We start from the raw sequence: 13,046 nt of genomic DNA, 5'->3' as shown, positions 1-13,046 counted from the left end.
GCCTCTGGCCTCTATGGCTAACTAGTGGCTTAGCTCTACACTCTGATCTTCAGGCAAGCTTTATTTGTTAGATCACAAACAAAATATCACCACACTTTATCACAACAACAAACCTGACTGATATACAGTTTACTTTTGGGTTTTCAGCTATGAGTATTATATATGTTACCAGCTACCTCAGTTTCCCAATCTGGGAAATGGTGATCACAGAACCTGCATTGTAAGGCTGTGTATGGGGGGGGGAGGATTAAATAGAAGCCACATACAATTAGAGGAAGGTTTGCCCTACAGCAAAAGCTGAAGAAATAACAAGGCATGTCATTGCTAGAGGGGACAGCATACAAGAAAGATCAGACTCCCCTGGCTTTTTAAGTAGGTCAGAGCCTCATATCCATTTTAGGTTTTCATCTGCTTTCTGTGGCTGGGTTTAAGAGTAGGGCACTTTAGGTTCGGGCCTAGGAACATGCCTGCTCTAATAAGCCCTCATCAGTCACATGGGTGTGCATTTGGTATAGCTCTAATGGCCATGTCCTCAGGTGCTCCAATAATATGATTGCTCTTCTCCTCTTGGAGTGGCTTGAATCATCTTATGTGACAGTCTGTGTTCATTATTGTAGCCATCACAACCAGATGCCCATCAAGTACCACATGGAGGGCTCTGCGTTAGGAGCTCATGAAGGAATGGCCAGCATATGTTTAGAGGGTGGTAAAAGCATTTGAAGTGGAGTCATCTGTGGTTTACAGAAGGTATGGGAGGAGGCCACTTCATCCTCCTGCCTCTCGGATTATCTAGCTTGCACAATGCAACAACAGGACAGAAGCCATGACATTTCCAAACTCCTATTGTACCCAGATCTTCCCTCTAAGCAATCGGCTTAAAAATAGGAGATGCAAGTCAGAAAGGTTCTGAACATTTCCTTGCAGAATTGTTTCCAAGTATCAAGGGGCTGGATACTGCTGAAACTCATGCATGTCAATCAATAACCAAGGGAACAAACCGCATAGCAATCCATCCATTCATTCATTTATTCATCCACCCATTCTTTCTTTTCTTTCTCCAGGGAACATTTTCCACACAGCTACTGTGTGTATTAAGTTCTATGAACATAAAGAGGAACAAGGCAGAACATCTAATGGGGATAGACAAGGAAATGCTGTTACCATACAATGAAACAGTTCCAATAATTAATTAGTTGAACAAATGTTTCTTAAATATCTACTACTTGCTAAGTGCTGTACTTCCTAGGCATTGCGGACACAACCATGAATGAAACAAACTCCCTACCCTCCCTCATGGAACTGGCATAAATGGAGTGCTTTGGAAGTCCAGAGGAAAGACCAGTGATTCGTGGCTGCAAGAGGGTAGGGAAGCAGTAGAGATGCGGTTTGAGCTGGAACATGAAGATCCATGCCCTGCCTGGTAAAGAGGCAAGGAAAAACATGCTGGGGAATCGACCCCAAAAGAAAGCTAATAGAAATAAGAATGGACGACATGACTGGGGACTGGCAAGTGGGACCAAGCACAGGTGCACAAGCCACAGAACAGAGGGCTATCAGGCATGCAGTCAGGTGCTGGTGCTGTGCCGCTGTGGATAAAAGAACTTGCTGCCCTGTCCTCCATGGCTCTCATCCCGGGTGCTTGAAGAAAAGAACAGAGAGAACTGACTACCAGTTCTTCTCTGGTTTCCACAGGTACACATGCATGCACTCCCCCCCCAAAAAAACACAAATGCATGCATGCATACATACATACATACATGTTTTTAAAAAAAGAGCTACAGTCAGAGAAAATAGTCCAAAGCTAAAGCCTTAGCATTTTGTTGAGTGTCACCCTGGCTAAAAGGGAAAGGCACCCAATGTCCTTTGCTCAGTTGCTTGTGCTTGTTAATTGGGGCCTCACCCAATAGGCTAATCACTTTAGCCTCAGGCTTGTCTCCTGCCCCCCACCCACCCACCCAGAGGTATTTAGCATTCTGGGTTAAGACCCTTCATTTACAAAGCAAGCCTGGGCCTTTACCCGCTGATAGGTAAAGGTATTTATCAGCCAAGTCTGCTGACCTGAGTTCCATCCTGTGGACTTGCACATATACAAATAGATAATTTTGAAAGAAAAGCTTGTTTTGGAGAAGCTGAAGGCATCTGAATAAAATAAAACTTAAATCTAGAGCTTGATGTTTGAGTATTTGGTGCAACGGTGGATGATTCCTACATTGGCTAAAATAGAAACCCACCCACAGGCTAAGGATGGACTCTGTAAGCAATGCTCTTTGTGATTCAATTTCTATTTGGTAGCTGTCAAAAGGGCTTTGTTGGTGAATGCTAAAATTATCTGGCTTTCATTGTTATTTTATTTTGACAGGCTCTCCGGTGCAATAGCCTAAGCCTGGCCTTGAACTCAGGATTCTCTAGACTCTAGAGTTGAGGAATTCCAGGCACACACCACCAGGCCTTGCTGGCTGTCACATTTCAGAAACATTTTATGGCTCATCCCTGACGGACTGTCTTGAAAGTTCTCCTTGAACTCTTCTGCTGAGTCTGAAGGAGAGAGCTTAGTCCTTCACCTTGCTACGCCTAAGTTTTATCAGCTGTGAGATAGAGCAAATACTAGCACCTACGTCTCAGGGCCCGTGAGTTGAATACCTGGGAAGTGTGCTTAGTGAAACACCTGCCGCAGGAGAGGTCCAAATAATGGGCCCACGATCCTGAGTCTGAAGCTTGAGAGGAATCCCTGGTATGTAGTAGCAGCAAGCGTTTTGTCACCAGAATCACATTTTCTTCCTTCCATCTGTCTTGCTCTAGAAACCCCCAAAAGGGCTATAGCCCCATTTAAGAAATGAGCTGGATATGCTGGTACATGCCGGTATTTCCCACCACCCCCCCCCCCCCGCGCCCCCAGCGCTCAGAAAACTGACAGGATAATCACAAAGATTGTCAATTCCGAATTAACCTGGGGTGTTAACTTGGGAGTGTAGCCCCCAGGCCTGGGAGTTGAATCCCAGCATGCCAGGGTATTTAAGTAAGCTCCCAACTCCCCCCCACAGCCCCCAGTCCCCACCCCCGTCGCATTTGCAGTCTCCCAGTACCCCCTTGAGTGCAGGAATCCCATTAAACCTGAATATTTCTTAATTTGGCTTGTGATTTGGCTTGATTGGGATTTTTGTGTCAGCCGAGAGTTTGCGTTAGGAAAAATTCCTAACATAAGGTACATAGCAAGACCCTGCCTCAACCAACCAACTAATCAATCAATTGATCAACCAATATAAGATTTGCCTTCCTGGAAAAAAGTTGCTTTCTTGGATGTAAACACACCACGCACATGTACACGCACACACATGCGTACAAAGTTGGGTTTCCAATTCTCTTGTTGGAAAAACTGATGGACTATGACATGACTCAAGACAGACACGGCCCGAAGTAGGATTGTAATTTCTGTGCCTAACTATATAATTGGCAAGAAGGGTGCTTTTACCCTTACGGTCAAGCGATTTTTATCCAGACCTTCCTTAGTAGCCCGACGCTACTTACTACAAGGTTTTTTTTTTTTGAAAAAAAAGATTTTGCAGTGCTGAGGATGGAACCCCGGCCTTGGGCTACCAGGGCCAGCACTCTCCCCACCGAGCTCCATTGCCACGTCTCCCAGAGTTTCAGCTCCTCCCGAGAAAGGACTCCTGAACCCTGAGCTTGCTGGCAAAAGTGAAAGGAGATTATTGCCTTTAAAGGTCCCAGGGGCGGGCTCTGCGCAGCGGCTTCTTTCTCTGGGGAGTGAAATCACAGGCTTGGGCAATCAGGTGCGGACCTCACAGATTCCTTGAAATACTCTGAGAGCAAAGAGCTCCAAGGGCTCTGGTGATGGCACTGGGCTGGCCGGTTGAGCAGCACAGCCTGCTTGGACAGCAAGCCGGATATAATTTTGGCCTTTGCTCCCTTTCATAATCAGTGTTGTAAAAGAAAACCACATGGGCCCGCTGTTCAGTCCATTCCAGGAACGGCGCTTCTTTCTTTGCAACCTTTGTCTGATTCACTTTCTATCCAACACATGTGGAATTTTCTTGAGACTGGTCTTAAAAATGTGCAAATCTGGCTGGGGATATAGCTTAGCAGAAGAATTCTTGCCTAGTATGGACAAAAACCCTAAGTTCATCTCCGGTACTGCAGGAAAAGAAAAATGTACAGATCAAGGATGCATCGTTTATACTAGCTTCCCATCAGCGATATGAAAGTAAAATATCTCTTCTTTTTGAGACAAAGTTTCTCTGTAGCTTTGGTGCCTGTCCTGGAACTAGTTCTTGTAGACCAGGCTGGCCTTGAACTCACAGAGATCTTCCTGCCTCTGCCTCCCGAGTACTGGGATTAAAAGCGTGCGCCACCACCGCCCGGCGAAAATAAAATATCTTGATAAAGCAATTAACAGTTATAATAATACTGAAATTGTACAGAAGCTTACAAGTACAGCCTAGTTTGGTAGCATGTGTCTAGCATAAGTGAGACCTTGGTTCTGATCCCCAGCATAAATGAACAAACAAACAAATACATACACACACACACACACACACACACACACACACACACACCTAAATAAGACAAATGAATGACCACAAAAATAAAACAAGTTGTTAAACAAGTTGTTCAAAAATATTTCTCTAGCATTGTTCTAATGACTTTCTACATGTTAATTCCTTTAATCTAAGCTACATATTTTTCCCTAGGTAAGATCTACCAATATTCTTGAATTCCACATGGAGAAACTGAGGTAAACAAGCCCCTAGGTAAAAGCTGAATATCAAGTGAAACACTGTAGCCTTTGAAAAGCCCAAAAGTTTGTGAGCAGTCATGAGCAGGAAACCTAGGAGTGGTATTGGGCTCTGGGAAAGATCAACAAGGAAGTCCCAGCCTAGATCTGCCACTGCCCTGGTGTACTGTGCTCTGAACCCCCTCACCTCCTCCAACTCCACAGCGGGAACGGATCCAGGTTTTACAGAAATATTACCTCACGGGATTTGACAGCCTCTTTAAAAAAAAATTAAGAAAATTTTACCAAACCGTCTGAGCAAGTTTCTAGGGCTTGGAAGGGGCCCATGTAAGGGATGCCTGTGGAGAGGATGCATCCTTAGCATCCTTAGCGGCAGGCCTGTGCTGTTAACATGTCTTCCTTCTCCACTGCCAGGCATTGACGCTCACTCAGACAGAAGAGTTTTCTTTCCACTCCCAAACGTGGGGCCCTTGGAAGTTGACCTCTCAAGAGCTATTTAGAACAGACTTTGTTTTGGGTATGTCCATTCTGGAAGTAAGAGAAGAGGCCGTGAAATGCTTTTAATACAATCAGGTTCTAAATCTAACTAAATGTCTTTTTTGGATTGGCCTAAGAGATCAACTCCTCTGCCCCAACCCCAGGATGGATGTTCAAAACCTGTTTCCATTGTCCATGAGGAAAACCACAGATTAATAGGCTTCTTTAATTCAACTCAGTTTTGTCTCCGAAAAGGGTCCAGTAAAAGCGACCGCCCAATCTGTCATTTGAATGGTGTTTATAACTGTTGCTGGGATACCGAAGGCTCTTTTGAGCCTTTGGCTAAGAGGGGCACTGTGCCTCTGACCTTGTTCACCTGCATACACACAGCAAATAATGGCCAGAATAGATAGGAAAGCGCCTCCAAACATTTGGAGTGTAACACAAGGCATTCCCAAATTGCAGCATCCAGTATTTGTTGTTTAAATAAATTTCAACCTGAATACAGAAGTGAGCATTACACATAATAAGACAAGGCTTTGAAAAGACAGATGTTAATTATTTGGCGGTAAATCGGATCACCTCTGACCTGCAACCCTGAGCCGTAATTCTGTGGCTCTGCTTCTTGGTCCCGAAATTGATGTAAATCTTTACATTTGTAATTTTGCTTACCCACCCACACAGTCTGTAAATGACTGCTGTGAGCCAGAAATGATGCAGCTACAATTGTGTTAGGCATTTTCAACTGTGCTCTGGGAGGATTAAATCACCTAACCCAAGTCCTTTCATTGCCTCCGCGTTTTATGTAAAAATGATGGCACCGGAGGATGTCGAAACTGGAAGGGACTTTAGAGTTTGTCTCCTTCCCAGACTCTTTCTCTCATGGATGACAAACTAAGGCGCTGATGTTAGACATGGTTTGATGATTTGCCCCCAGGTTCCTCAGTGATCATGGTTAAAGCCCCAAAGGAAAGGCCTGACTGGATTGGGATTTTAATACGGGGGCCACACTCAGCAAACCGAGCTCAGCCTAGAAGCCACCTCCTCCCCGCGCTCTTGCCTCGACAACATCTGGGAGTCTTGGTTCTAACTGAATGACACCCTTCTAAAAAAAAAATAATAAATAAATAAAAAACAACCCCCAAACACATGACATTTTAAAATCTAACTGGTGAGAATATGGTTCCGATAAATCGACTGTTGTAAGAATTTGCATCAATTTGATGAGGATGGATAGACAGACCAGAAACTGCCAATAATGGTGACTTTTGAGGAGGATGCTAGGCATGGAAGAGGCAGATAAACAGAGAGAGGAAGAGGCAGATGAATGGAGAGGGCAAGAGGCAGATGGGTGGAGGGAGCTTTACTTTGCATTCTATACCTTGTCTTTACGATTTCGCTTTGATTACGACGTGCAGACATTAATTACACTGAAAAACTAAAGGGCAACTTGCAAACACCATACCCACAAATGTCAAAGGAAAAATAGAATGCACTCTAGTAACGCTTGAAAAGCCATTGCTTGGTCCGTCAAGACTTTGAAAATATTTTTTTTTTCTCCCAAAGTATCCGTGACAGCAGAGGAGACGGAATGGACTTCTCCCCAGGAGTCTGGGGAAGAGCCAGCAACGGTCCTTGTTTACAAGAACTCACTTCGCAGTTTAGGTTTACAAAATACTTTCTAATTAATAAACCCCTAGTCTGCATCTCTTTTAATACATCCGCATCTCTTTTTTAAAACATCTGCATCTCTTTTAATACAAAAATAATGGCTTAAATGACTTACCCTCCACGAAAGCAGTCCCTCTGGGAAACCAGCCCTTGTCTTTCCCGGCGCTCTGGAGCACCCGCAGCACACCGCTTCCAGAGACTGACTGACTGAGTGGAGAGGCCCTCTGGAATAGGCAGCGCGCTGTTCACGAGCTGACCTGTATTCTGGCTCTCTCACCTGGAATCAGGCTCCACAGATCCTGTTATGCATTGAATAGTAACTAAACAACAGCATAAATTAGGGTGTTGCTAAGATTGTGTACCACCAATGTTTGCGTGAGCATAATGGACGTAATGAATTCTATAGCACTAGCCTGCACAGCTTGGAGAGATTAAAATCACTTTGTCTTTAAATTAAATTTCAAAAATCATTGAACAACAAGAATAGCAGGAACAACAACAACAGAAACCTCCCACCTCATCTGTGTCAGCCGCCCCATGACAGGAGGCGCCACTTCTTGCTTCCTGATCATTAGTGCCCAGACCTACGTTTATTTTAATAGCTGCAGCTCAGTAAGTACACATCTATTGAAAGAACCATAAAGGGGGCTTGGGTCCTCTTGTATTGTGTTTGCAACCCTAAGTGGAGAGCCTCTTATTCCCTGTCAGGAACAAAATTTATAACTGGTAGACCCAGGTTGAAGTTTATTTTGTATCAATGCTGCACAATATGGTATGTCTAGTTTTGTTTTTAAAGGTGGGCTTGGATTTATAACACTGCTCTACTTTGTTCAATAGAAATGGGTGCTGAATGGCAAAATAAAACCTCATATTGGGATGTTGATTCGATGCCATGTATCATACCTATTACTCAACAGGGCTCTTCATCTTCCAAGAAATATGGCTAACGTCACCGGTAAAATATGGCCATTTTGCCGGTGAGGTAACTGAGGCTCCTCCGGGAGCTTAACTGGCTTGCCTGAGTTCATATAGTATGAAAATCCAGGTACTTCTGATCCTAGAACTCTGGAAGCTCAACTTCCTCCTGATGATCACAGGTACTATTGAGGGGGTGCTTATTACATATGTTCTGGGGTATCTGGTTAGCCTTTGCAAGTACCCCCCGAAACAGGTGGCATTATCCTCATCGTATGTATAAGGAAACGGAGGCTTAGAAAAATAAAAGTAATTTGTCAAACCTAGAGTCCAGATTTTAGCTGGGGCCTCAGTGATACCAGAACAGCATTTCCTTTAAAATATTTCCCTCTAAAAAACATCTCAGATGATGGTTCTTTTCATCTTGTGCCCGAACAAAGAACGACCACCGGAAAGGAATAAATTGAGGCAAAGCAACACCAAGTTCCAGCTTCACACAGGAGAGAACCCTGTCGCCTCATCATCAATACAGAGCTCTTAATTGAGTTACACCGTGACTCAGGTGCTTGGCCAGTAGGTGCACTGCAAAAACCCTACCATCTTCCAGGGACTATTAGTAGGTTCCATTATTTGTCTGTGAACAGCTTTAGCACACACCAGTGAGCGGAGTTCATGTTTCTGTGCTTTGTGTGTGTGCACCCATCTTACTTCCTGTACTTGATGAGACTTAACGGGATAGAATACTTATTCTTCAATTAAATCTCACTATTCCTGAGCCCTAATGAAGAGTTCCTGAAGTTGCACATGCTCCCCTGCGGACCCCAAATAAGAGCTTATTCAATAGAAACAGGAACATCCCCCGCCCCGGAGGAGGGGCTGTGAGCATGGCAGGCAAGATGTGGGTGCTGGTTCTCCTTTGTAAAAGGAGTTCCGAGGTTGTGGCTCGCCATAACCTTAAAGAGCACTGCAGTCTCAGCACTACCTAGCAGTGCCAGCCTTAATCCTCTGCTTTGAATGAGATTAAATAAAAACGGCTTGAGCCAGGTGAAGATGAAAGAAGGCAATTGGACAAAAACTGAGAACTTTGATTACCTTAGATTAAAAAAAATCATTAAAATGAGGTGATATTCATTTAACAGTCATTTGAAAGCGAACTTGGCTATGGTTCTTGTGTAACAACCACAGGAGTAGGAAAAGCAGGTACATACTTTTGGGAAGAAAGCTCATGCACCTATGCCAGGCTACGGGCAAAGACCCAAGTGTTTGGATACACAGGTCCCAATTTTATTTTGCTAATCAATTGGGAATATTGACAAGTACATATCCAAGGTATTCCTTGAAAAATTGATAATTTGTTTTAGAAGTTACGCAGCTCATCTCAGCTGGGCAGTGGTGGCACACCTCTAATTGCAGCACTTGGGAGGCAGAGGCAGGCAGATCAAGAGTTCGAGGCCACTGTGGTCTACATAATGAGTTCTAGGACAGACAGGGCTGTTACACAGAGAAGCCAGACCCAGTCTCAACAAAAGATTTCCTCACCTGGGGAGATACTGAACTCTATTCAAATGTAGTGCTTATCCACACACAAAGCAGATTTTTATATGGAAAGAGACCACAAACAAAATTGTCTTTAGATATTTTTTATTTCTTCAATTTTTATTATCAGGAGTGACTGAAATAAAAAATATAATTGAGTCCCATCATTATTGTCATTATGGAAATGGCTTTAAGAGAAAACTGGTCAGATGAATATTATTGCTTCCCACTTTTCAACTGGTAAATAGTTGCCACTGATAAAACAGACAAGCCCAGAGAATCTGTCCAGAATGTTCAAGATATGGTGTATTATACAACATGCCTGTTCTCAGGGAGAACACCTATGACATAATTATGTGTACTTCTTGATCTCATCATACAAGACAAGCACAAAGGCACCACCCATGCCCCTGAGAACGTTGGACCATGCACCCTTGAAAAAGGCCTTGCTTCCTTCATCACGAGCAATCTTCCTCCAGCAGTCGATTGTGCCTGTATACATGATGTCAGCTGCAAAGAATAAAGACATGGAGTTGATGACTGAAGACCAATGAACGCCCCCATGTTCAGAACATTAAAGAAAACCAGTCCCACCTTTATAAAGCAATTTCAGGTTTGTTTTTTGAGGGGGATCATGAGGATGGAACCCTGGGTCTTGTGCATGCTAGGAAAGCTCTCTACTTTGAGCCATTCCAAGCACTCAGTGCCAGTTTTAAATCCAGTATTTCTACAACAGCACAGGCAACGCTCAAGTATTACTGTTGTGCTAGGAGGACAGGGATGACCTCTTAATATAATTTAAGCACCCCAAGTGATAGGCACCTAAAGGGTTGCTTGCTCCCAAGGCAGTTGTGCAGCCAACATGGATGCTACCACCTCCATCCCTTCTACACTGTCTACAGTGTTTTATGGCACTGGAGATTGAATCCAAGGCCTCGAGTATGGTGGGCTAGCACTCTACCACTGAGCTGCCTCCTCAGCCTGCAGTTCTTAAAGGCAGCCATCACCCGTTTGTGGCCACAACTTTTATCAGAACTTACTTCCTTTGCGTCCTGACTGCATCATCATACGACGGCGAACCGTGTCAAAGGGGTAGGAAGTCAAGCCAGCAACAGCAGTGACAGACTGTGCAATCATCCAGCTGATGAAGATGTGAGTGTTCTTGGGATCTGGAAGCATTCCTGAAAATAAGATAAATATATATATATATTTAATCAAAATGCAGTTTTGCCGACCTATTTTCTACACTTAATCAACACTGTACCTATCAGAAGTTTTATACTGAAAGAGTTTGGCTTCTTTCAGGAATTAATAACAAAAAAATGTTGGCCTGCTGGAATGTTAGGTAGATACAATGATCTTTCAAATTATCTCTTAACAGCTTCAGGTCGAGTAGTGGTGGTGCACGCCTTTAATTCCAGCACTTGGGAGGCAGAAGCAGGTGGATCTCTGAGTTTGAGGCAAGCCTGGTCTACAAAAGCTAGTTCTAAGACAGCCAGGGCTGTACAGAGAAACCCTGTCTCAAAAAAACCAATAAATAAATAAATAAGACAACCCCATCCCCAAAACAGCTTTATAGCTTAGTGTGATTGTACAACAGTACAAGCCTGAAATCAAAGGTACTTGGGAAGCTGAGGCAGGAGGACCTTGAGTGTAAGGTCAGTCTGCCTGGGCTACCTAGAGACCTCATCAAAGAAACAAATCAGGAGCTGGATGTGGTGGCTTGCACCTTTTAATCCCAGCACTCAGGAGTCAGAGGCAGGTGGATGCCTCTGAGTTGGAAGCCAGCCTGGTCTACACAGGGAGTTCCAGGCCAGCCAGGGATACAGTGAGACACCTCAAAGAAAAAAAAGAGAAAGAAAGAAACTAGGGCTTGGAGATACAGCTCAGTACTGGATTAGTGTGCACAAGGCCCTTAGGTGGAGTTCGCAGTGCTGCAAACATATCCAAAGTTCCCACAACCTCTAAGCATATAGCATACTTACCCTTTGCAGTGTCATAGATGCCAAAGTAGGCAGCTCGGTAGATGATAATGCCCTGGACTGACACATTAAAGCCTTGGTACAGGCCCCTAATCCCATCAGATTTGTAGATCTTAACCAGGCAGTCACCAAGGCCTTTGAATTCCCTTTCAGCTCCAGCTTTGCCCACATCAGCTGCTAGACGGGTACGGGCAAAATCAAGGGGGTACACAAAGCACAAGGATGTGGCCCCAGCGGCACCACCTGATGCCAGGTTCCCTGCAAAGTAGCGCCAAAACTGGGTCCTCTTGTCCACACCACCCAAAAAGATCTGCTTGTATTTATCTTTGAAGGCAAAGTTGAGAGCCTGGGTGGGGAAGTATCTGATGACATTGGCCAGGTTACCACGCCAGAAGGACAGGACTCCCTGCTCCTTGGGGATACGAACCACGCAGTCTATAATGCCCTTGTATTGCTTATCTGCCGTGATTTGCTTGCTGGCATGCTGCACCTGATGGACAAGAAGAAGGCAATAGGGACAGTTACAACCACAGGAAGGGACAAAGGAAGAACATACACATATAATCTTTAAGGTTAGTTCCCCTTTCCCCAAATCCAGCTTTCAGAATCACACGGATTCCTAAGTGCTGACACCGTCACAGGGGTAAGCCTCCACCTCTGTGAGTGAGGCACCCTCAGGGGACCTATGACCTTTAGACCTGGAAGAAAGGTCATTCCCTCCACGTGAGGTTCAGAGGCACTAGGATGGGACCTGCATAGGACACGGTCACCTTGGTGACCACAGTCAACTTCTCAGGTCTCCTGAGCTGCTTCCTTTCCGCCCCACCCCCACTTTTGTTCGGTGGGGGGGGGAGGGGGGTGACTAAACTGCACTCGCGAGTGCCCTCTAGAGGTACAACGCGGCGAGCGCGCGGCAGGAAGGCCGGCGAGGGGCTGCGCGGGGGCGGACGTAGCAGGCACATGCTCTTCCCGGCGTCCACTTCCGGCCCGCCGGCCGGCGAGGTTAGACCGCGTTGTTCGCAGGCGGCGCGGCCGCCGAACCGGTCCGCGTGGCCTGCGCCCCGAGCTGTAATCTCCTTGCCGTGACCTTGAGGTTCTCGGTAAGGCCAGGTGTTGTTCGCCAGCGCCTGCTTTCAGGCCTACTGTCCTTCCCCAGAAAGCCGGGGTGGACGGTGTCTCTCGGGCTGCCCTAGCCTAGTTCTCGGTGCCGGGGATGGCCCCAAGCGCCTCCGCTCCCTCTGGCCCCGACCACTTGCGACACTCAAACTCCCAAGTCCTTAAAGGCGCCTTCTTCCAGCTTGCTTTTCGGTCTGACTCTGGCCAGGCCCGGCCTTCACCTCGCCCCAAGTCTAATGATTGAGCCCCACTCTCCCGCTAGAGTACCCCCCTTTTTGTGCAGATCCCCCACTTCCTGCCTGGGCCCCTCGATCTCAGGACGTACCTGCAGCAGCAGCTTGACCCGCTCGATGGGCGCTACCGCCGTCTTGGAGATGGCCGCGGCCACTCCACCTGCCAAGAAGTCCTTGGCGAAGGACACAGCGGCATCTGTCATGTTGAAAGAGAAAGAAAAGGCAGAGGAGCACGGAACGGGACTGACTTGACAACCGGCTTTGACTCCCGGACTCTGGGGCGGAGCAAAGCAAATGGCCGATTTATATAGTGGCAGCCAGGCGCTGAGCTGCCGGCGTAAGGGGCGGGCCGAGGCAGGCGCCCAG

The 13,046-nt window shown here is 45.9% G+C and overlaps 1 protein-coding gene across 1 annotated transcript; it reads right to left on the bottom strand.

Annotated features, from left to right (window-relative positions):
• Positions 1-9,437: 9,437 nt before the first annotated feature.
• Positions 9,438-12,974, bottom strand: Slc25a5 (solute carrier family 25 member 5). The gene is made up of 4 exons (XM_087903200.1): positions 12,773-12,974; positions 11,335-11,821; positions 10,390-10,530; positions 9,438-9,859 (listed from the first exon to the last, which is right to left on the bottom strand). The coding sequence occupies exons 1-4, from the start codon at positions 12,881-12,883 to the stop codon at positions 9,702-9,704; spliced, it is 897 nt and encodes a 298-aa protein (XP_087759326.1). The 5' UTR covers positions 12,884-12,974; the 3' UTR covers positions 9,438-9,701.
• Between the last annotated feature and the right edge of the window lie 72 nt (positions 12,975-13,046).

Source organism: Myodes glareolus, chromosome X, assembly GCF_982192425.1.
Source record: "Myodes glareolus chromosome X, mMyoGla1.1, whole genome shotgun sequence".
NCBI lineage: Eukaryota > Metazoa > Chordata > Mammalia > Rodentia > Cricetidae > Myodes > Myodes glareolus.
Note: the sequence above shows the minus strand (reverse complement) of the source record. Positions and strands in the feature narration are given on the sequence as shown.

Coding starts and splice junctions, on each gene's coding strand:
- Slc25a5 (XM_087903200.1), bottom strand. CDS start 12,883: ATGACAGATGCCGCTGTGTCCTTCGCCAAGGACTTCTTGGCAGGTGGA. Junction 10,531..11,334: donor CATCTATGACACTGCAAAGG/GTAAGTATGCTA, acceptor TCTTATTTTCAG/GAATGCTTCCAGATCCCAAG. Junction 9,860..10,389: donor GCAGTCAGGACGCAAAGGAA/GTAAGTTCTGAT, acceptor TATTCTTTGCAG/CTGACATCATGTATACAGGC.